We start from the raw sequence: 21,376 nt of genomic DNA, 5'->3' as shown, positions 1-21,376 counted from the left end.
GGATTAGAAATTGCCCTCAGGGCAAGTCCTAACTCCAGTGTGCTTGCTTATAGCTCAATGGAATCACCCTTTTTCAGTATTTCTGGTCTGATTTTTTTTTTCCTTCCATTACTAGGTTCCATCAAATTTGGCGGAAGGGGGGGGATTTATACATTATTTTATACATTATGTATCATTTCCCACTTGAACTAGGAGCAATAGATTATACCTACCCCTTAAATTCAAATATAATAAGGTATATGAAAGGTGCTTTATCGTCTTTAAATCCATACATTATCGTGAACTATATTGCTAGGTTACATATTGTGGTCTAATAGAAAACAATGGTCTTGAAGTCAGGAGATTTAATTTCTAATCCAGCCTCTGCAGCCAGAAAGACAATAAATCACTTCACCTACCTAGGCACATATACTGGAAATGGACACCAATGATTTTGAAACTGTTGCTCGAGTCTGGGGCACAGATGAATCATCAGATAGGGCTCCAGTGCCCCACACCAGATTCAAACAGAATAGCTCTGCTCTTTTATTTTGACATACTGACTGTGTGAATAACAGTGTTGGGCTTTAAAAAATATAAAAATCCTTGAATTATATAAAACTCCAAGTTTAAATCCTTTTATTGACAACATTCTAAGACCTTTTTCCTTTGAAACAGAACTGTAAACCAAAAGGTAGTAATTATTATTAAATAATAAAATTCACACACCTACAACATGCCCACTGGCATCATAGTTCCTAATGTATGTGGAATAAGTCAAACGGGCTATGCCATGTAAAACATGTAGAACAACACTTGGTATATACTAGAAGGTCAACAAATGTTAGCCTCAAAGAGGGGAAGGATTTTGATAATGTTAACAACAATGACTGAAGTTTAAAGTAACCTAACAACACTGTTCACCTCCACTTCTAGATAAGGAAGGAGAAGCTCCAACTCAGATATCTAGCTAGTAAGTGGAGACGCTAGGGTTCTCAGTTAGGTCTGGTGAACTCCAAGGCCCACATACTTTTCACCATATCATACATCCTGTCGGAGAGCAAAACTTAGGTATAAAAAGTGAAGGATGTAGCTATTCCTCAGGACATCAGAAAGCGAACCCATAGCCACAGGTGAGCATACTATCAGAATCAGTCTTACTACCTGTGACCCGTTAACTGCCCCAATCAAAATCCGAGTGAAAACTTGTTGAAATCTGCAAACGCTGTCATCCAAAAACACTTCTACGAGGGCTTTACAGGCTTATAATAACCATTACAAATAAAAAGACTTGATTTTGCTACCAAAGACAAAATTTTTAGACATCAGAGCTCTCATTGCCAGAGAAAGTGCCTGGACTCCCCCCACCCACCCACCCACCCACCCATGTCAGAATTGATCAATAATTAACTTGTCACATTTTCTTTCATTGTGAGGCTTGACTCAAGGTCATAGTGCATCCATTATGATATGTGTTCTTTGTTTCTTCTTTCTCTTTCCAGGAGACTGCAACTGTCCTTTTCCTTCTGCATGCACTTGATAGGCAGGAATAAAGCCACTCAAACAAAGTTGATGTCCCGATGCATCTCTATCAAGCACGCGCCATGTCAATTCACAATGCAAGGAGTTGGGTAAATTATGTTTTAAGGACAGTGAAGGACATCATGCGACAAACCAACCTTAAAGTCAAATCTACTCTGGTAGGGCCTGACCACTGTGCCAAAAGCATGTGTTTAATTAATCCAGACCTTCTTTCTTTCAACCAGTATTTATTCACTGCCCGCTTGCCTTTCTGCAGGAGTAAATAATCAGTATTTGTGGAGCATCTACTTCTGTGGACTGACACCATGCAAGCTTCTGGGAGCAAAATAGAGATGTTTGAGATGTATGCTCTTCCCACAAGGAAAATTACAAACTAAGGGGAGACAAGCAAAATACAGGGGTAGTGTAAAATACAAGGCAATCTATGTTAAGTGAGATGTGAACAGTATAAATAATCAGTGTTTCAGGAAAGGAAAGCACTTCTAGATGATGTACAACTTGACCTTGGGTTCATCACAGGTAGAAACATGGGAAGGGGTGAGGCATAAATTCTACCGAAAGGAATGGGACTCTGATCCGTGAAAAAGAAGGGTGCATCTCGAGAACATCAAATAATCTGGCACAGGTGTAATAATAATAATTAACAATTATTGAGCACATACTCTATGCTAGGCACTCAGCCAAGCGTTTTATAGGAATTATCTCATTATTCTATTAGCAATCCTATAAAACTGAAATTATAATCTGTATTTGAAAGATGTGGCAGCTGGAATTTGGGGAAGCAAGTTGTGGTAGGTACAAGAGCAAGAACCCAGGTCTGAGGCCAAGGTTATTCTTTCCTGTTTTTTGACTGCCCCTCCTCAAAGCAACAAATTCCTGAGCATTCTACATCCAAAAGATAAAGAAAATATCCTTTTTGTATGTGTAGATTCAAACAGACTACAATTTAGATTTTTTTCTCATTCTCAGTATATCTGTATCTACTTTCCATGAGGTAATTCCAAATATTTTTAACAAAAAAAATCCTAACTTCAATCACTCCAACTTCTTTAAGTCAGGGTCTATGTCTGATTCGTGTCTCTCAACCAAAGCTTCCGACACAAAGGTAACTGGATGGATGGCTTGTAGATGGATGCACACATGGCCAGCCAGAAATGTGGAAGGGTAAATTAATGACTGAACGAACAGATAAATGAATCTACAGTGGCATTTAATGCCACTACCCTCTTAACCAACTGGAAGGCAAATGTGACTGGTTTGCTAGTCACCATTTTTCTTTCTTCAAACATTTTTATTAATGTATAATTTACATACCATAAAATTCACCTCTTATAAAGGTACACTTGGGTGATTTTTAATAAATTTACACAGTTGTGCAGCCATGACCACAATCACAGTTTAGGGTATTTTCACCACCCCAGCTGGACACCCTCATTTCTTAAGGCCCACCCCAGCATCAGAGTTGACTACCAAGGCATAAATCCTCGATTCTCCACATTTCAGAATCCTTCTAAAGGCTCTTTTCCTTATCTGATGTGTCTCAATAGAATGACATTTAGGATACAAATCCTTCTCTTCCTGGATATTTGTCTTCAGCTGCTACCACAATCTCTTTAACACGTCCTCTAGCTAGCCCTTAGTGTAATTTTTTTTCTTCAAGCTGGTTATCAACATAGTCTGATGCATGAGACTGCTCAAAGTCACCCTCTTTCCTAGATTATTTTTTCAAAATTAGAAGCTGTGACCAGATTGTAGAACACACACAGCCCAATATTCAAGTTCTTTTACTTGACTGGTTTGTTTGTCTGTTTTTCTTACTAGACTATTTTTAAGAAGTGACTTGAGCCTCCAGAATTATTCTCCTATAATAGAGGAACATAGTAAGTTCTTTTAACTAGCACTGGCCCAAATACAGAAAACACCTTAATTATGAAAACTGCTATTTATTGACTACTTCCAAACATGCCAGGCACAGTGCTAAGCCTATTAAACACCTCACCTCACAAAACCTTTAACACTCCGAAAAATTACTATTATCCTCACTTTAGTAAAATGTGGTTGAGACTAACTTTTTTTTATCCAAGTTAACAGAGTCAGGAAGTACAGAATCAGGACCTGACTCTGAAGGTCTTACAAAGAATGCTAAAAAAGTAATTCTTCTGTAATTCAAATACTCGGAAGCTTAGACAACAATTACCCTCAGTGGATCGTAACCCATCCACATCCTATAAAATGTTTCTAAATAGGTCCACTTAGGACCCAACCACAGGTTCTGCTGACCTGTTCTTTGCAGAAACTGAGCCTAAGGCAATGCTCGCACCCCATCATTTCTGTCCCCTGGTTGATAACAACTACCTTTCCCTAGAAACAATAATAAAGGCTCAGAGCCCCCTCTAAGGGGTGGGGGGGGGTATAGGAAACAGCACTGACTACCCAGCAAATCTCCCTTTACAGGTTATGTCATTATAGCCAACAGGCACTTGACAATCGATTTGGATGTCCTCACAAGCACTCACAGTTCACCTAGCCAGAACTCACCTCTTGATCTTACTTCCCAAATCCATGTTCTCTGGGCTCTTCACATTCATCTGCAGCACATGTACCCACCTAAACCAGAAAACTAGGAGTCATCATTGCCCTGACCCCTCACCTATACCGGCCCTCCCCAAGTACCTGATATGACAAGAGTCTAAGTCACTTCAATCACTTAAATCCCTATCAGACCAAACTAAATGTGATATGGAACAAAAGAATCTATAAATATGCAGAGAACTACACCATGTTTCTCCAGAGGCAAATATATAGCCAATTTCTTTAACACAATTTAACTTTTAACACTAGACAGAGTTGGGAAATTAATAAAAATATAGAGTCACCAGGGATCCCTGGGTGGCGCAGCGGTTTGGCGCCTGCCTTTGGCCCAGGGCACGATCCTGGAGACCCGGGATCGAATCCCACGTCGGGCTCCCGGTGCATGGAGCCTGCTTCTCCCTCTGCCTGTGTCTCTGCCTCTCTCTTTCTCTCTCTCTCTCTCTCTGTGACTATCATAAAAAAAAAAAAATATATAGAGTCACCACATCATGTTGCCCTCCTTGTTGTGATGAGCACTGAGTGTGATATGTAGTTGATGAAGTATTGAAAACTACATATGAAACCAAGGTGGCTCAGTGGTTGAGCATCTGCCTTCAGCTCAGGGCATGATCCCAGGGTCCTGGGATCGAGTCCCACATCAGGCTCCCTGCGAGGAGCCTGCTTCTCCCTCTGTCTGTGTCTCTGCCTCTGTGTCTCTCATGAATGAATCTTTTTAAAAAAATGAAATATGTTGGCTAATTGAATTAAAATAAATATATACATATACATACATATTTATTAGGCAAGAAGGAAAATATAGTAAAAAATGGAAGGTCTTAAGGTTAGAAATTATCAAAGCATAAAAAATATCTGGTACTATTACATGTCATTCTTCACATGCTTCATTATTATGAAATAATTGAAAATACTGTCAATTTTTATAGAAATCTTTTAAATACATCCACCTACACAAACTGAAAAATATTTTCCTTTGTAAGTTTTATACTTTGAGAATTCTGCTTTTTATTTTTAAACCACAAACCCACCAGCCCAAGCTTAAGTTGCTAATAAATCACCCCAATTTCCTCACTTTAATCAACAAAAACATCCTGGAAATGGAATTTCTGAAGAGCTTTCCAATGAGTCCATGTTTAGTGCACATAAAAACTTGGGGAAAATTTTTGAAACACCATGAAAATGAGACCCTGACACTTCTCAGCAATGGTGGGGGTGAGAGTGGGGAATAGAGAGAAGAAATAGAAGTTACCTGCTCAAGTCAAGCTACAATTTACTGTAACTGTTCCTAACTGGCAGAGATTCAATGGATTGTGTATATTAATTTCATGTTGTAAGTATCCCCTGAACATATCATTTCCTCCTCCACTTCATGGTAATAAGAAAAACCCATCTGGGGCAGCCCTGGTGGCTCAGCGGTTTAGCGCCTGCCTTCAGCCCAGGGCGTGATCCTGGAGACCCAGCCTGCTTCTCCCTCTGCCTGTGTCTCTGCCTCTTTCTGTGTATCTCTCATGAATAAATAAATAAAATCTTTAAAAAAAAAAAGAAAAGAAAGAAAGAAAGAAAGAAAAAGAAAAACCCATCTGACTCCAAACTAGCATCACCTCTCAAAGGGACATGGCCTCATTTGCCTTTCTGTTCCCCTCTTGTCCAGTCTCTAACCCATTTTGCACAGAAAGAAATCCTCTTAAAACAGATTGGATCACATCACTCTGCCCCTTCAAAATCTACCAAGGGCTTCCATTATATGTAAGAAAGATACAAAATCTTTAACTAGGACTTGAGTTAACAAGACTCTCTCTCCTCCATCACTTTTCTCCAACTGCTATCAGCCTTTTAGTTCTTCCAGTATTCCAACCTCTTTCCTGATGCAGAGTCTTTACGAACTTGTCCCATCAACTCACAACATCATTACACAACCCTGACAGAGTAACTTCTACTCAATCTTCAAGTCTCAGCTTAAACTCTTGAGAGAAGGCTTCCTTAACATCTCTCAAGCCTAAAGAAAGCCCCATTATTATATTCTTCCATACCACTCTATTATTCTCATTCACAGCAGTGATCACAATTACCATGTATTTATTTCTGTGTTTATTGAATATTATCTCCTCATTAGAAGCTCACTTCTTCAAGGGAAAGGACTGTAAAAGTTTGGTCACCTTGTGCCTAAGGCAATATCCAACACAATATAGGCAGTCAATAAATATTTGCTTATGTAAATGACTAAATCTTCTCAGTCCTCCAAAATAAGAATTAAGAGGATTTTAAAGATTAACGCATAAAGGCTCAAGGATGTTAACTACCTCCTCTAGTTACACAGTCGGTGATGGGTGAAGACTAAAAATCCAGATTATGATTCTAATATCCCATCTCTTCACCCCACCCCGACCCAACATGACTGTCCAGCCACGATTTGAAACATCAAGGGACATTTCAGGAATGCTAACCCTGGTCTAGAGAGATCAGGACACCACCAGACATTAGCATTCTCTAGTCCATGACAGGCCTTCATCTTTCCAAAAGACCAAACCTTGTTTCTTTCTCCAGAACACATTCCAAGGTAGACTGCTGCCTGGACACTCCTAGTCAGAAGAAAAATTACTTCATCACATGAAAGAACATCATCCCTGAGTAAGATACTAAGGTGAGTGAGACCCCCTTGGAGCTCACATTCAAAAGGTGAACATGAACAGATCCTCAGAGAAAGATACATCTGCAGAAATGAGATTCCAGGTTGTATTTGAGTACATCCTTAATTTTAGCTCCTAGCATGGGTATCATTCATTCATTTGAAAAATATTTATTATCTATCTACCTGGGGCTCAGCACTGTTCAAGGCAATAGGCACAGAACAAAAACAAACAAACAAACAAAAAAAAACAAAAAACAAAAAACAACAACAAAAAGCCATCTCATACTTGAGCAGAAATGACTGATATGCAGTATTGGGTTATATGGAAATATACATTGTGATGGAGGGGAAAAGGTGCTTCAAGAATGTCTCATAGAGAAGGGTCCTAATCCAAGATCGGAAGTGATGTGAAGCCTGAATGAGGCTGACTGGACCAAGGGAAGGAGTTCCAAACGCATGAAGCAGCATGTGTCCATATTATGTTCAAGGGAATTAATGAAGCAACAGAAATACTGAGATCACTTTTTTAGTTGCAACCAGTCTAAAATTTGGACTCCCCAGTATCTAAAGTTCTGTTGTTAGTGAAAGACCTTAACACTAACAACTTGCTGTCCTTAAAGCCATTGGCCTCATCTGCATATAATAACCCTACATATGATAATGAGGCCCCCCCTACACTGCACCCTTTCTAATAGCAAAATCCATTCTGCTTCATCTCTGGCTTCTACAGCCAATAATGGACAGGCATCTTTATGGTTCACTGCTGAGACCTCCATAATAAGGAGTAGGCCACTACCCTTGGTCAAGATTTTATTTCTCTAAGCAGTTCAAGTTTGATTCCACAGAGATTCCTCCAAATTTCTCATCCTCAATCTCCTACCCCTAATGTATTGTCCTGCGGGTCAGACAAGTTGCTTCTGAAATGATGTGCCTGGACAATCAAAAAATGCACTCCTAGCTCAAATCCTAGAAAGCCAATACCTTTCATATCACTTCTGCTTGCCTAACCTTAGAAGTTATACAGGAACTACAGTATACTAAGTATAGTATATTCCATGTGCCTCATTGGTATGAAGATAACTCCATCCACGGACTGCCTGGGAGGGAGATAGCCCAAAGATCCTTTACGAAAACAGAAAACCCAATGTACTCCACAACCAACACACAGGCCATAGAAGTCTGGGCCCTTGGGGGTGAAGACAATCCTTTACACCTCCCTTGTTGAGGAGAGTTAGGCAAATAGGATGAACCTGGTAGAGACTGAGCTCTGGACTCTTTCAGATTCTATCCTAGAAAGCAATCCAGTTCTTCTACAACAGTCAGCAGTTAAGGGTCTCCCTGTCCAAGGCCATCTGACCTGTTTCTGACCTTCTCTCTGGGACCATGCGTCTCCTTCCAGAGGTTCCATAGGCCCTAATATACTACAGCACTTGCAAAGCCACCAACATCATGAACGCCCAGAGACAATTCATCTTCAAATGCCCTTCTCTGCTCCCAGCTTCAACAGTTGAGCACAGAGCCCTGTCTTTCCAGTCCACTTCAGCCCATGTCTGCAGGGATGTTGATTGGATTCCATCTCTCAGTATGCACAGGACCTGCCCCAGCTGCTAATTGCCAGTTCCTCTACTTAGGCACTAGATAATATACTCATTAAGTGCTGCTTTCCTGGGCCTCTTTTAATCTCAAAAACCCTGAAAAAACTCTAAAACCATTTCAATTACAAATTCTGGTGGAGACTAGCATGATGAAGATCGACTAGGGGAAAAGAAATCATAGGATGCCAAGAGCCTTGGGAGGATTTAACTGAAGGGCATAAAATCTTAAATAGTACAAATAATCTCAACTCATTTCAGTCTGGACCAGATGACAAGGGAAGTGAGCATGAATTAAAATTACAGATAAACACACTGGGAACAGATGTTGGCAAGAACTTTTTTCCCAACACCGAAAGTCTTAAACATGCAGTGAAAACCCTCCAAAGTCATTGGCGACATTGAAGGTACAATTAGAGTCAATTATGAGGAGACTAAAACGCTAAGGAGTGTGTTAAGAATTCTAGAATGGGCTAAATGATTGGTGTGTTTTCCTGGAGCAATTTGGAGGATGCACGGACAAGACTTTTGGCTTTTTGCTCCCCTTTAACGGAGACCACTAATAATTCATGAGCAATGTTTTTCTTCTGGGCCTATGTTCACACTTATATTACTTCTTCCCAAGCAGGAGCGTAGTTGTCACTCCAGTGCCCACTCCCCCTCTTCCACCTCATGGCCTCACACTTTAAGTGGTCGGATTTCTGCTACATCCATTGCCTTAAATGATGATGAAGGTAAAGGAATTTCATGCTGTTCGCACAAACTGTCCTGAAATAGGAGAGAAAACCTGTGGTGGTGATTAGGACTGTTCTGGGTGTTACTGGTAGTGATAGATACCTTGGGCCCCAGCAATTGCAGGATGGCCTCCTCCTGCCAATGTCCATCACTGGTTCTTTTGGCATGTGTCTTCCCTAAGTCCTGTACTCCCTTCTTTAGGGACATCTTGGCCGCTCCAATTGCCCTGTGGATTTAACCACCATTTCAGCTGATTACCTTCATTTTTCTTTAAAGGGCAGAGGAATTAGTTACAGCATTTGGCATAACCTGAGATTTAAAGAGGCAAGGTACCCAAGCCTCTAGTCTGGGTATCAGTTGTCTTGATACAGTGAACACCATAAGTCTGTCAGAGTCTTATTCTTAACTCTATGGTCTTACATTAATTCTCAGGAAGTGGAAAAAGTCAGTGAAAACCTTAATCTCTCTCCTTGATTAGTAGGGGCAGGGTGGGGGAGTGCCCAGTGGCAAACTGTATAGCCATATAAGAAAATGGGCATCACTCAATAAAAATTAGTTTCAGAATCAAGTCAATGGGTTCAACATTATTTTGTATATGAAATATGGAGATCCAACAAAATAGCTGGTACTAAAAATCACTTCCTTCAAAGTCACAGACATGACAGTGACAGAATTATTCCACGTGGTCAAAACGTATCTTCATCTATCTTATCTCCTACATTTAAAGGATCCATAAAATGTAATCATTAAAACAAATGTTTTTTGGGGTTTTTTTAAAGTTAGAGCATTTTATGTATATCATATAACCAGCCAATCAAGGCAGAAAACGAAAAGCACTGGAGATTTTCTCAAATCCCCAGTCTAAACCTCCTCCAGTAGGGTGTCTCATCGGATCCTGATGGAAAACAAACCCCAGAAAACTTGCATTTCCTAGGCAGGCCTGAGGAAGGCTGTGATTCAGACTCCTAAGGAAGGATATGCTCTCATGGGGTGACTTCCCTCAGGCTAATGACCTGACATTTACAGTAAGATAGAGAAAGATGATAAATATGCTAATTGAAGACCCTTCACGCAGGTATTGAGAAAGGCTATGGCCACTTCAGTTTCTGTAATCAATAACAGCAGGGTGGCAGGAGCCACACAACTGAAATCACACCACTGTGCTCATCCCAGAAATGCACATCTCAGGTTAGCAGAGGCCGGTCTCACTGCTCACTTACTGCCTGCCAGTCGGTACGCAATCTCAATCCACAAAGCAAGTGGTACAGCCTCTCCATATGCAGGGTAAAAATTATTTTACATAGAAATTGAGTGTTTGTCACCCTTTCATTACTTTCTGTTTTAGAGACGTGAAAGGGGGTGCGGTGGAGAGCTGAACAATGCGCCTTCAAACAGGCCCACTGGGCTTTCCAAGTTTTATCAGAACAGAAATTAACCAGCTCCTCCTCTTCTTGCAAGATGCACAAAACATAAACACAGAGGAAAAGGTAAAAGACAACTAGAGGTCCAAGGGGAAAAATACTTCCCACAATAGGACGAAGGACTATTATGTTTCTTCTAAAGATGCTCTTGGGAAATAGCTGGAATTGAGAGATCTGGAATAAAATTCATGGACATCATAGTTTGAGACAATGCACCTTGCAGTTCACCTGAGTTGCCTTTTTGTCAATTGTCATATAAATTTTGCGTTTTCAGAATAAAGAAACTAAACCCACTGCACAGAGAAACAGTGTGTCTTTCCGATTCTGATTGTCTGCTGTGCAGAGCAAGCTCCAGCATGTGGACAAGGGGGCCGGATGTTCTGGGCTCTGCTCTACTTTGGGTCAACAGAAGGGATGGTAACAGTAAATGTTGCTGAAAAGGGCCTGTGTCTAAAATAATGCTTTCTCCATTCCAGCGTCTGAACTCTGAGTTGGGAGTAAATTTGAGAACCCTAAAAGAATCCACATATCCAAATGGTTTAATTCAACCCATTCCCCAGGAGAAGGCCCTCCTTCCTCATCGTATCTTTTCTGAAGACATTCTCTTGTTCCTGTCCAAATCTAGAGTTGTCAAAGAGAATAAATAACCCTCTCTGATACAGACACCTCCAGAAGAACTACCAGCAGCCCCTCCCAACAGCTGGTCATTTCCTACCTAAGTAGGAAGCAGGAGAAAGAAGAAAATCATCAATGATCTATAATCTAATCTAGGAAGTCTACTCCTGCCTCCCATTCTTCCCTCAAAGGCGGGTCAGGTTTGCTAAAAGCTAAGTTGCAGCAGTGGGTCCCTGAATGAATCTAATTTTTCACTGAAAGGTGCCATCTCTCAGTGTCTTCACTGGTCAAGAAGTGCAGGCATTCATTCTGGAGAAGTATTAGCAGAAGTAGTGGCACCAGGTCTATTGTCAATTGGGTCACAGCAATGAAATTCCTCTGGAGTTTCTGTGGGATAATCAATGATTTTGCTCTAATGAAACCATAAATCAGGAAGGATTTACATAAACCGAGTCTCACTTGGCACCTCAACAAATAGCAAGTGATGGATTTTGCATTAAATTATAAGACCTACGTTACAACCTCATCAGTTACTAATAAATGAATCCCTCTGAAAATTCCAGTCAATCTTTTTTTTTTTTTCCAGTCAATCTTTAAGTGCTTGTATAGCATCTCAGCTGCAGATATGCTTATAGCCAACAGGCAGATGAATCAGGGAAGATATTCTGATGGCGCGGTTAGCCATTCTTGGCTATCCGCATACTAAATTTTCTTAGGAATGTCGCCAAAATGTAGCTTCCTCATGACCAAGCACAGAAACTTCCACATAAGATGAATATTCCATGAGAAAACATGTAACATTTCTATATATCAGAAGATGCTAGAGGAAGGAGTCTACAAATTATGGGCTGCAACCTGTTCTTGTAAATAAGATTGTATTCTAACAACCACAGCCATTTATCTACCTATAGTCTCAGTTACTTTTGCAAAACAGCTGAATCGAGTCATTGCAACAGAAACCTGGTGGCCCACAAGGCCAAAAATATTGTGCGGCCCTGTATTTGCCAACCCTTGGGCTAGGGAAACGACTGAGTAAAAGTGAAATACGGAGTAACCTGAGCTAAACCCCTATGTTCTAGAAGCTTTAGGGGGGAGTCAGAAAGGATTCAACTCTGTAAGTATTTGAGAAAGTAGAGAAAGATGCATTGTGGGTACAGCTTCCATTTAAAAGAGCTGAGTTTAAAAAAAATTAATAAAAAAATAAAAGAGCTGAGTTTAACTGGATTTGTTCTCTAAGATTTTTGTTTTTTTTTTTTTTTTTTTTTTTTTTTTTTTTTTAGAATGCCAAAGGTGCTTTTATTCAAGTAACAATGACAGCCCACATTTCTTGCTCTTAAAAAAGGGGAGAGAGGCCCATTGCTTTAAAATCTGGCATATATAAAAACGAATGCCAACTTTAATATAAGGTGCTTCCTAGCCACAGTAGCATTATCAGGGGAGGTCAAGAACTATGGTTAAGGTCCAAGAATCAACCAAATCCAAAAAAACCTGAGTCAATCTTCTTAATCACCACCCCTAGCATCTGTTCAGTGCACCAGGTTACTGCCTTCTAAGGTTGAACTGGGCGATGGACGTTAAGGAGGGCACATGATGCAACAAGCACTGTGTTACACAAGACTGATGAATCACTAACTCTACCTCCGAATAATAGGCTATATGTTAACTGATTTTGAATAAAAAATAAAAATAAAAAAATAAAACCCCCTAAAAAAAACAAACAAACCAAACAATCATGACTAATTTGGAGATGAAAGATTTAAAATACTCTCTCATCACAACAAAAGCCAAAAGGCCTCTTGCTTTGCCCTTGAGCAACCTAGAGAAACTGAACTCTGTTTTACACCCCCCAAATAAGAGAAGTATTTCCTGGAAGTATCCATGTCCAGTGCTGCAACATTAATTCATACTGCTGTTTCACCAGTCCCAATCCTGAAGCCACGACAATTCCTTAGTTAGAAAAAGGGAAAAAAATCCATTTCGGGACAAAGCTTTTCAAGATGCAAGGAAGGTGTGTCTTTAGTGGGAGAACTGCCGGCTGTCAGAGGACTTCCTGCTAATGTGTTTGAAGATTTTGGACTTCTCAACTTTCTTGGCTTTCTGGTATCCGAAGCCGCCACCACCTCCTCTCTTTTTAAGTTTGCCGTCGTTGCTGTTCACATTCAGATCAACAAAAGGAGGCACCTTGAAACCAAACGACAGAGCAACTTGAGGCAAATTTAAGTTATTAACATTGAAGATCTGTTTCAGAGAATGGGAATCATATGCTCGAATGTAGGACTTATATGCCTCCTGCGCTGACTTATGAAGGAAGTAGTTCTTTTCAATCAATTTTTCAAGCTGAGACTGAATGTCAGAAATCTTGGACCAGGAAAATTCAAATTCACTTAATGGAACCTTGGATTGCTTCAGGTAACGAAGGAAACCCAACTCTTCAGGGCGTAAGATGAGCAAGGCGTGACCTCTTCCGTTTAGGCCTCTGGCTGTTCTTCCCACACGATGAATATATTCCTTGGGGTCATCTGGAGGGTCATACTGAACAATCCAGTCAACTTCAGGAATATCCAGCCCTCTAGCTGCCACGTCTGTACACAACAATATCCCCGAATCAGCATTGCAGAACTGGAAGAATGTGGTTGTACGCTTATTTTGCTTCTGCCTTCCATGAATGGCCAAGACAGGCAAATCGATGTAGTTCAGCAACTCATAGTGGTATTTCACGGACTTACAGGATGAAAAGAAGACCATCAGCTTCTTCTTCCGGTTCTTCTTAAGGAATGTAAAGAGCAGAAGGAACCTCTTTTCTGAGGGACAAACAACATATCCCTGCTCAAGACCATCCACTGTCGCATTAGCTTTATCGTCATCAACACCAACATACAATGGCTCCTTTTTCAAAGAAATTCTTGCTAAGTCTTCAACTTTTCGAGTTTGTGTGGCAGAAAAGAGCATGGTTTGCCTGCGTGTTGGCAGAAGTTTAATAATTTGTTTTAATTCCTCTTCAAACCCAACATCCAAGATACGATCAGCCTCATCAATAACCAGACACTGTAGATTTTTATACATAAACCCTGGGGTATTCTGCATGTGGTCCAGGAGACGGCCTGGGGTGGCCACAATGATGTTGATCCCGTTACCAAGTTTCTGTGCTTCAGCAGATCTGTTGCTGCCACCCATTATTAACCCGTATGTGTGAACATGGTACATCATTAGCTCTTTAAGAACACCAAAAGTCTGCATGGCCAGTTCCCTAGTAGGTGAGAGAATAAGAACTCCTGTTCCATTCCTAGGCATGAACTTTAACTTGACAATGAGTTCGACTGCAGGGATGAGAAATGCCAGCGTTTTGCCACTGCCTGTTTTTGCAGCCGCTAGGAGATCCCTGCCTTCCAGAAGTGGTCTGATACTTTTATGCTGAATTTCAGTCATGTTTGTAAAACCCATTTCTTTTATTGCCTTCAGAGTGTTCTCATTAACAAGACTAGAAAGAGAAGCAAATGAAGTATCCTCAAAAGCTCCTGTCAGTCCCAGGGGTAGGCTGGGCACTTCACTGTCCTCTTCCTCATCATCTGGCTTCTCCCCATTGTTTTCTGTCTCTTCAGGAGCCTGGGTCCCTTCTTCAGAGTCCCCTTTGTCTTCAGTTTTTGATTTTTTGGTATCAGGCCCAGCATCATCCACCATTTTTCTCTTTCTCTTCTTCTTTTTTTTTGATTCTGAATTGGGAGGCTGTGTTTCTGCTTCTCCATTGACTATTATGGTAGATTTCTTTTTTTTCTTTCTAATTTGTACAGTTTCCACTGTTTTTTTAGCTACCTCTCCATTCTGGGCTTCTGACGAGCCCATGTTCACAGACTGTTTTAGAGATTTTTTAACCTTCCCACCTCCCACTGTTTCTTCAGACACATCTCCATTTTGTGTTTCTGATAAGCTCACATCCGAGGCCCCCCGGAGCTTCAGGTTTCGCTGGCGCAACTTGAGATTCCGTTTCTCTATCTTCTTGCGCAGGAGTTTCATGGGTAGATGGGACATGGTGCCGGCCGGGCGCCCTCACTGCGGCGCCACCCCTCCTGTTCTCTAAGATTTTTGAATCAGTTTTAGGTTCTCCTAATCCACATAATTCTCCCAGACTGAGCCCTTTCCGAGAGGAAAGGTTATCTAATCCAGGGTTTGAAGACAATAAAATTTGGGCAAGAAGCAAAGTCCAAAAGGGAAGCAAAACAATTTTTGCCGGAGAATGAATTAGCAGGTAGGTGTTACTTAGCTGAATGGTTTTTCCCTTGCATGAAGTAAAAAAGTTGCATATAATTTTCTGAATAAAGATTCACCATCTCTGTCAGATACAGGAATTGGCCCCCGCAAAGGACCATAGAGTACGCTTAGCAATGCCACTCCTGAGAAAAACCTAATCACAATGATGGTTATAATAACCATTATTACAAGAACTATCATTCTTCTTATAGGAACTGTCACCTCATTTATCACACACTAGACATGACACTATATATGCATCATCCCATCTAACCCTCCCACCAGGCCTGTAAAGTCGACTATCATTCCCCTCAGTTTACACCTGACACGACTGTGATTGAGAAAGGTAACTAGGATATGAAGTTTCGACGTAGCAGAGCAGAGTTGGAACCCAGGTTCCCACCTTCACACCATTCATGAAATCCTCCTGCGTCCCACCCTCATCCCACGCACAGCCCCACCACCAAGCGCCCTTACCTCTACAGACACTGCAGCACTGATTCTCCGGGAGAATGTGATCCTTTTCCGAGCAGTTCAAAGGAGGGCATGCATCTGTAATTTTTACTAAAACTCCACCCTGGAAGCCAAATCATCGGGAAACAAAAAAAGTTCATATTTTTTAGTTGAGGATCCAAACATAGAATGCTCATTGTTAACAGCCTGCAGTGATAACAAGCTTCAATAATTAACTGTACTCCCAGGATTCCACAATAATGACAAAGTCGCAAATTGGCAGAGAAAAGCGTCCCCTTCTAGGTCTCGATAGCCTTAACTTCAACAATTTTTGTGTAGCTTCAATGTAAAATAAGGTCACTAACAGTGGTGTGCTGTTAAGGTTAACAGGTGGCTGTTGGACGGGGAGCCCTAATTTGTAGGGTTTGCTGATTTCTGTGGTATGAATACTCCAAGGATGACCGATTTTGAATTACCAACATGGTAGTACTGGCCCAAGAGTGGGGAAGTTATGTGCAATGAGGGCTCATGAGCTTTCATGAGCCAGCTTTAGCCTCTCTGGATCACTACGTGCACCACGAACCCAAAGATAAGTAAGACCGCTTCCTTGCCCTTGCTGAGTTCCTAGTTGGAGTGCAGGAAGACAAAAAAAAAAAAAAAATCTCTTAACTAAAAAGCATAATATGGTATGCCAAGTCCTAAAAAATGTTCTATAATTAAGGTATAATAATGTTTCACAGGAGAATAGTGCTGCCCAGGTAGGGAGAAATTACAAAGGTGACGCCACATTTGAATAATGGAGTAAGGAAGGAGAGACTTTCCTGGCAAACAAAACAGGTAAAAGTCAAGGTATCCAGGTACAAATGAACTGAACGAGGGTTAGAGGAGCACCACATTTTCCCCTAGATGTAAATAAAATCACTTATAATAGAATTTTAAACATTCACCAGGTGAATCTTTAGGACCTCACTCACCAAAGGTCTTCTTTGGTGATATCACTAGCCTCTGTATTTAGTTTTACTCTGATTTCTAAAAATTAGTCCATTAATTACTATGAAAAGGGGTTTGAGAGTATTTTATCTAAAATATTAAGTTTTTCTCTCCTATTCCTAAGCAGCTGTTTAAAGTCAACTAAGAATCAAGCTTGAGAAAAGGAGTCTCCTTTAAGGTGTAAAGGTACTTCTCAACACAGATGGGGGAATAGGATGGAGCCGGACAGCCAGGAGGGACGGGGGAGATAGAGAGTTTTCCATCTCTGAGACACTATCATTCCCATGGACCATGGGGCAGGAACTCCCACTTCATCAGGCACATCCATTCCAAATTATGAACATAAACGATTATGAACATACCAATTTAATTTCTAACTACTCATCATTTGGATAATTCACACCATAGCTTCCTTTCCTTTCTTATTATCTTCAGCCCGACAGTCCTGCCTCTAATGTTCCTTGTAACATCTTCTTTTCCTCTGCCTTGCTCTTGGTTTCTTGATCTCATCCAAGTTATCCAGATCTCTTGCTTTTCTCTCATCTTAAAACTGGCCTTACGATGTGAGAATGCAGCCTGCTCTGCGTGCTCAGTCTCCCTCACAGCTATGTCCATTCTCATCCCTCAATCCAGGCCCCGTGGTGGGGCACCCAGCCTCAAGACATGGCACTGGTCCTGAGCCGGTGTGCGTCCCAGTTATACCTTAGTTTCTGCAACAGAAATCATTACAAACCAATAGACATTTACAACTGGTCCATCTGCAGCATAAGCCTTAATACACAGGAAAACAAAATGCTTACTCGTCGTTAAAGCCTCTACTTAATTTATCTGTCAACAATCAATGTATTTATTATCTACTGCCTCCTGGAATAAATAAGAGTAACAGACACTGTTGGGTCCCTTTTAGGAGTTCTAGTTCAAACTAGGCTACTTAGAACTAGGCAAACTAGTTAGTTAGTTCTAACTAGGCATACTGGTTAGTGTGCCCATCTCCTAGCTTCTGAACACTTTGCTGCTAATGGCTCATCTTCACCATCCTCAGAGGGTACTCCTGGGGCACTGGAGCTACTCTGCCATACAGAGAGCCACCCACAAGTACTACATCCCCACCGTCATAGCCCAAAGCCAGGAACTGACAGCCTGGGAGGCTCTTCATCTCAAGGGGAGATTACACCCCCAGCTATTGGGGACCCAATAGCTGGGGGTGTAATTTATACTCCAACACCCCTCCTAGAACCAGAGTACTTGAGGCCTTTCAACCAAAAATCCCACCCTTGCCCGGTTCCTTGCCTTTCCCCATCCTGCATTCTCCTTACCCTTACTGGTTGCTCCTTAGAACACTATTTTAATTGATCACTTATATTGAAAATCTTAGTTCAGGGTCTGCCTTTAGGAGAATCCAAACTAAGACAGTAAGATCAATTTCATTCTTGCTGTCAAAATTGTTAAATATTATCTCTGGATGGTGAGATTCTGGAGTGCTTTCTTTTTTCTTCCTTGTAGTTTCTCCTCTATATTCAAATGTTTTTTTTCATCTGGAGTATGTATTTGCTTTTGTTAAAAAGAATATTTAAAATGCTATGAAGGGGATCCCTGGGTGGCTCAGCGGTTTAACACCTGCCTTCAGCCTAGGGCGTGATCCTGGAGTCCCGGGATCGAGTCCCACATCGGGCTCCCTCCATGGAGCCTGCTTCTCCCTCTGCCTGTGTCTCTGCCCCTCTCTCTCAATCTCATGATTAAATAAATAAAATCTTTTTTAAAAATAACATAAAATGCTATGAAGAATTTTTTAAAATAATCACTCACAAAAGTTTTTTTTTTTTAATGAAAAGGGCTTGCCTTGACTGCTGATTAAATCAGACAATCCTAATCAACCTTTAACATATTTAATGAGCAAGATCGTAATTCCAAATGTTTCAATAGAGACAAACCCCTTTGCATGATTTTGAAAATAATATGAACTGTGATTATAGTAGCATAAGTGCCACTACTTCCACTTAGTCCAGCCACATAATTAAGCACAAAACCTTTTTTAACTTTATTTTCAAAACTATTTCTTTTTTTTTTTTTTTTTTTTTTTTTTTTTAATTTATTTATGATAGGCACACAGTGAGAGAGAGAGAGAGAGGCAGAGACACAGGCAGAGGGAGAAGCAGGCTCCATGCACCGGAAGCCCGACGTGGGATTCGATCCCGGGTCTCCAGGATCGCGCCCTGGGCCAAAGGCAGGCGCCAAACCGCTGCGCCACCCAGGGATCCCTATTTTCAAAACTATTTCTGGTAAGAAGTATCTGATAATTAACATTTTTAAATCCTCCTGATTACAGTATGTTATTTTATGACCCCTAAAACTCTGTGTTGGTGGAAAAATACAATTCTCCCATTCTTTCTCATTTAGAGTGACGGCCTCTGGGTCATTGGTCAAATATATACACTTTCAAGTTCTTTACTAATCACCATGCTTCAACCTGAATTTCTAATGACATAAAAGCTCACATCATTAAGTCAAAAAAATTGTTGCTAAAGAAACGTTACAGGGTAGCACTAATTGAACAAAATTGAGCAGGACTCCTACAAGAGTTTATTTCATCTTTGTTTAAAATAATAATATGTTAACTTCTGAAAACATTGGGTGAAAATATTTGAAACAGGAGTTTGTTCCTGTCTAATTGGTGTTGCTGAAGCTTTAAAACAATCCTAGGAAAATGGAAATGAAAGCATCTGTAGGCAGCGCCTTGTCAACTGGGGAATCTGCATTTGAATCATAGAAGACCAAGAATTACTTCATTATTTGACCAGTTCTCTCAAATATGGTACATGGATAGTACCAGTGTAGATGCCTAGGAGAGAACTTAACTCCTTACATACAATAGGTGCCACTGGGCATTAGGGCTTAAATCTTGAGAAAGGTGGCCCAGAGACTCAAGGTCCTGGCATCTTATGCCCATCACCTCCTGTCCCCTGCCGACAGCATCCGTTAAACGTATCCCAAGGCTCTTCCATGGCCTGTTATAAATACTACCCCTTTATCAAAAGACTCAATGAGCCGTAGCCTGACCAACCTGGTATTCTCATTGAACTGAAAATGATCGTTCAATGCTTCTGAGTCTCCCCTTCTAAAATTTTGAAATGAGAATTATTTTCAAATAAGTCTAACACCATCAGGAGTGGCAGGACAGAGGCTAAGAGACAAGCCTGTCAAGCCAGACCACACAGGTTCAGATCCCAGCTAGCTCACTTACTATGTACCTGGATCTTCTATGCCTCGATTTTCTCATCTGCAAAATGGGAATGATCATAGCACCCACCTGATAGGGTAATTATGAGTTTTACAGGAAATAATAAGTTTGAAACGTTTCAAATAGTATCTAAAAAATACTAAATGCTCAAGAATTGGTAACTACTGTCAAGGACCCTGCTCCATATACAAAGCAAATAATTGTAGAAATGAATGACTTTTTAAAAGATGCAATTATTCACTTGCACACACATATATGCATACACATACCACGTGTGCTAGGAGAATGTCTGCCCCAACTTTTCTAACCTTTTGTAAAAATACAACCAAACAAAAGCAGTAAAGGATAAACCACAGCATGCAGAAGAGTGTCTACAGTGTGCCATTAACAGTGAGGTAAGGACTATTCCTATAAGCTGGCACCTCAATCCATGCCCGTATCTCCCAGAGGACTCCAGTATTCTCTGCCTTGACTGTTTGACAACAGGTGGAGTCATAATTGGGACCCTTGTTAGAACCACCCACTGCTTCTACTGAGAACAAAGGGCATTGCTACTTGTAAGTGGCAACATGCAAGACTAGGATCCACTAGGATCATCAGCACCGTGGGCAAGAGTGCCTCTAAGCATCCCAGCTGCCCCTGAGGTGGAAGAAGAAAGGTCTTAGAATCCAAATCATTTCCCCTCCCCTAGAAGTGAAACAACTTACAGAGAAAAGGACATCTAATCATATTTTCAGAGAGGACATGCATGGTCATGTAGAATTAGAAGAGCTCATGTTACTGAGAACTTACTTTGTGCCAAGCACACTACCAGGTTCTTCACATGCTTTATCCCATTTAATCTACCCAACGTCCAATGTGGTAATGTGCTGCTCCCAGGTTGGAGACTACCCCGCCAGCTCTCCCATGCCCAGGTCTGGTAGCCTGCCTTGCTGATTGAGAGATCACAGAGCTCCTCCTGCTACACCACCCCAGCCCCTGCCATAGACTAAGGAGCTCCTATCACAGCATCCAGTCATGCACAAAGACCACCATACCTCCATACCCACCAGACTGTCTAGAGCAATAGAATCTCTGGCATTCCCAGGGGCATCCAAGAATGGGGGGAGGGAAATACAATAGGAAAGTTCAGAGGAGTTAACCCCTAGGGATAAACTCCAGCTACTGAGAAGTAGAAAACAGGTGAGAGCCTTTCCTCCACCCACCACCACCCCAATAAAGAACTGGATTCAAGCTTCTCCAGGTCTCTAAATGCTTCATTTTTCCTAATCTCTAAAATAGATCCCTTTTTCTTTTCCTCAGGGATGTGATGAAAAGCAAAAGCAATCATTTGGTTACAACCACTTAC

The 21,376-nt window shown here is 41.0% G+C and overlaps 2 protein-coding genes across 3 annotated transcripts in view; both read right to left on the bottom strand.

Annotated features, from left to right (window-relative positions):
* Nucleotides 1-21,376, bottom strand: part of NELL1 (neural EGFL like 1) — an 822,581-nt gene that overhangs the window by 604,686 nt on the left and 196,519 nt on the right. For both annotated transcript variants that reach the window (XM_038569260.1, XM_038569261.1), the window contains exon 11: nt 15,825-15,924. In XM_038569260.1, coding sequence (XP_038425188.1) covers nt 15,825-15,924 — 100 coding nt within the window. The remainder of the gene's footprint in view (nt 1-15,824; nt 15,925-21,376) is intronic.
* Nucleotides 12,459-15,160, bottom strand: LOC119877369 (ATP-dependent RNA helicase DDX18). The gene has a single exon (XM_038569262.1). It carries the CDS (start codon nt 15,126-15,128, stop codon nt 13,119-13,121), a length of 2,010 nt encoding a protein of 669 aa, XP_038425190.1. The 5' UTR covers nt 15,129-15,160; the 3' UTR covers nt 12,459-13,118.

Source organism: Canis lupus, chromosome 21 (genome assembly GCF_011100685.1).
Source record: "Canis lupus familiaris isolate Mischka breed German Shepherd chromosome 21, alternate assembly UU_Cfam_GSD_1.0, whole genome shotgun sequence".
NCBI classification, from domain to species: domain Eukaryota; kingdom Metazoa; phylum Chordata; class Mammalia; order Carnivora; family Canidae; genus Canis; species Canis lupus.
Note: the sequence above shows the minus strand (reverse complement) of the source record. Positions and strands in the feature narration are given on the sequence as shown.

Coding starts and splice junctions, on each gene's coding strand:
- LOC119877369 (XM_038569262.1), bottom strand. CDS start 15,128: ATGTCCCATCTACCCATGAAACTCCTGCGCAAGAAGATAGAGAAACGG.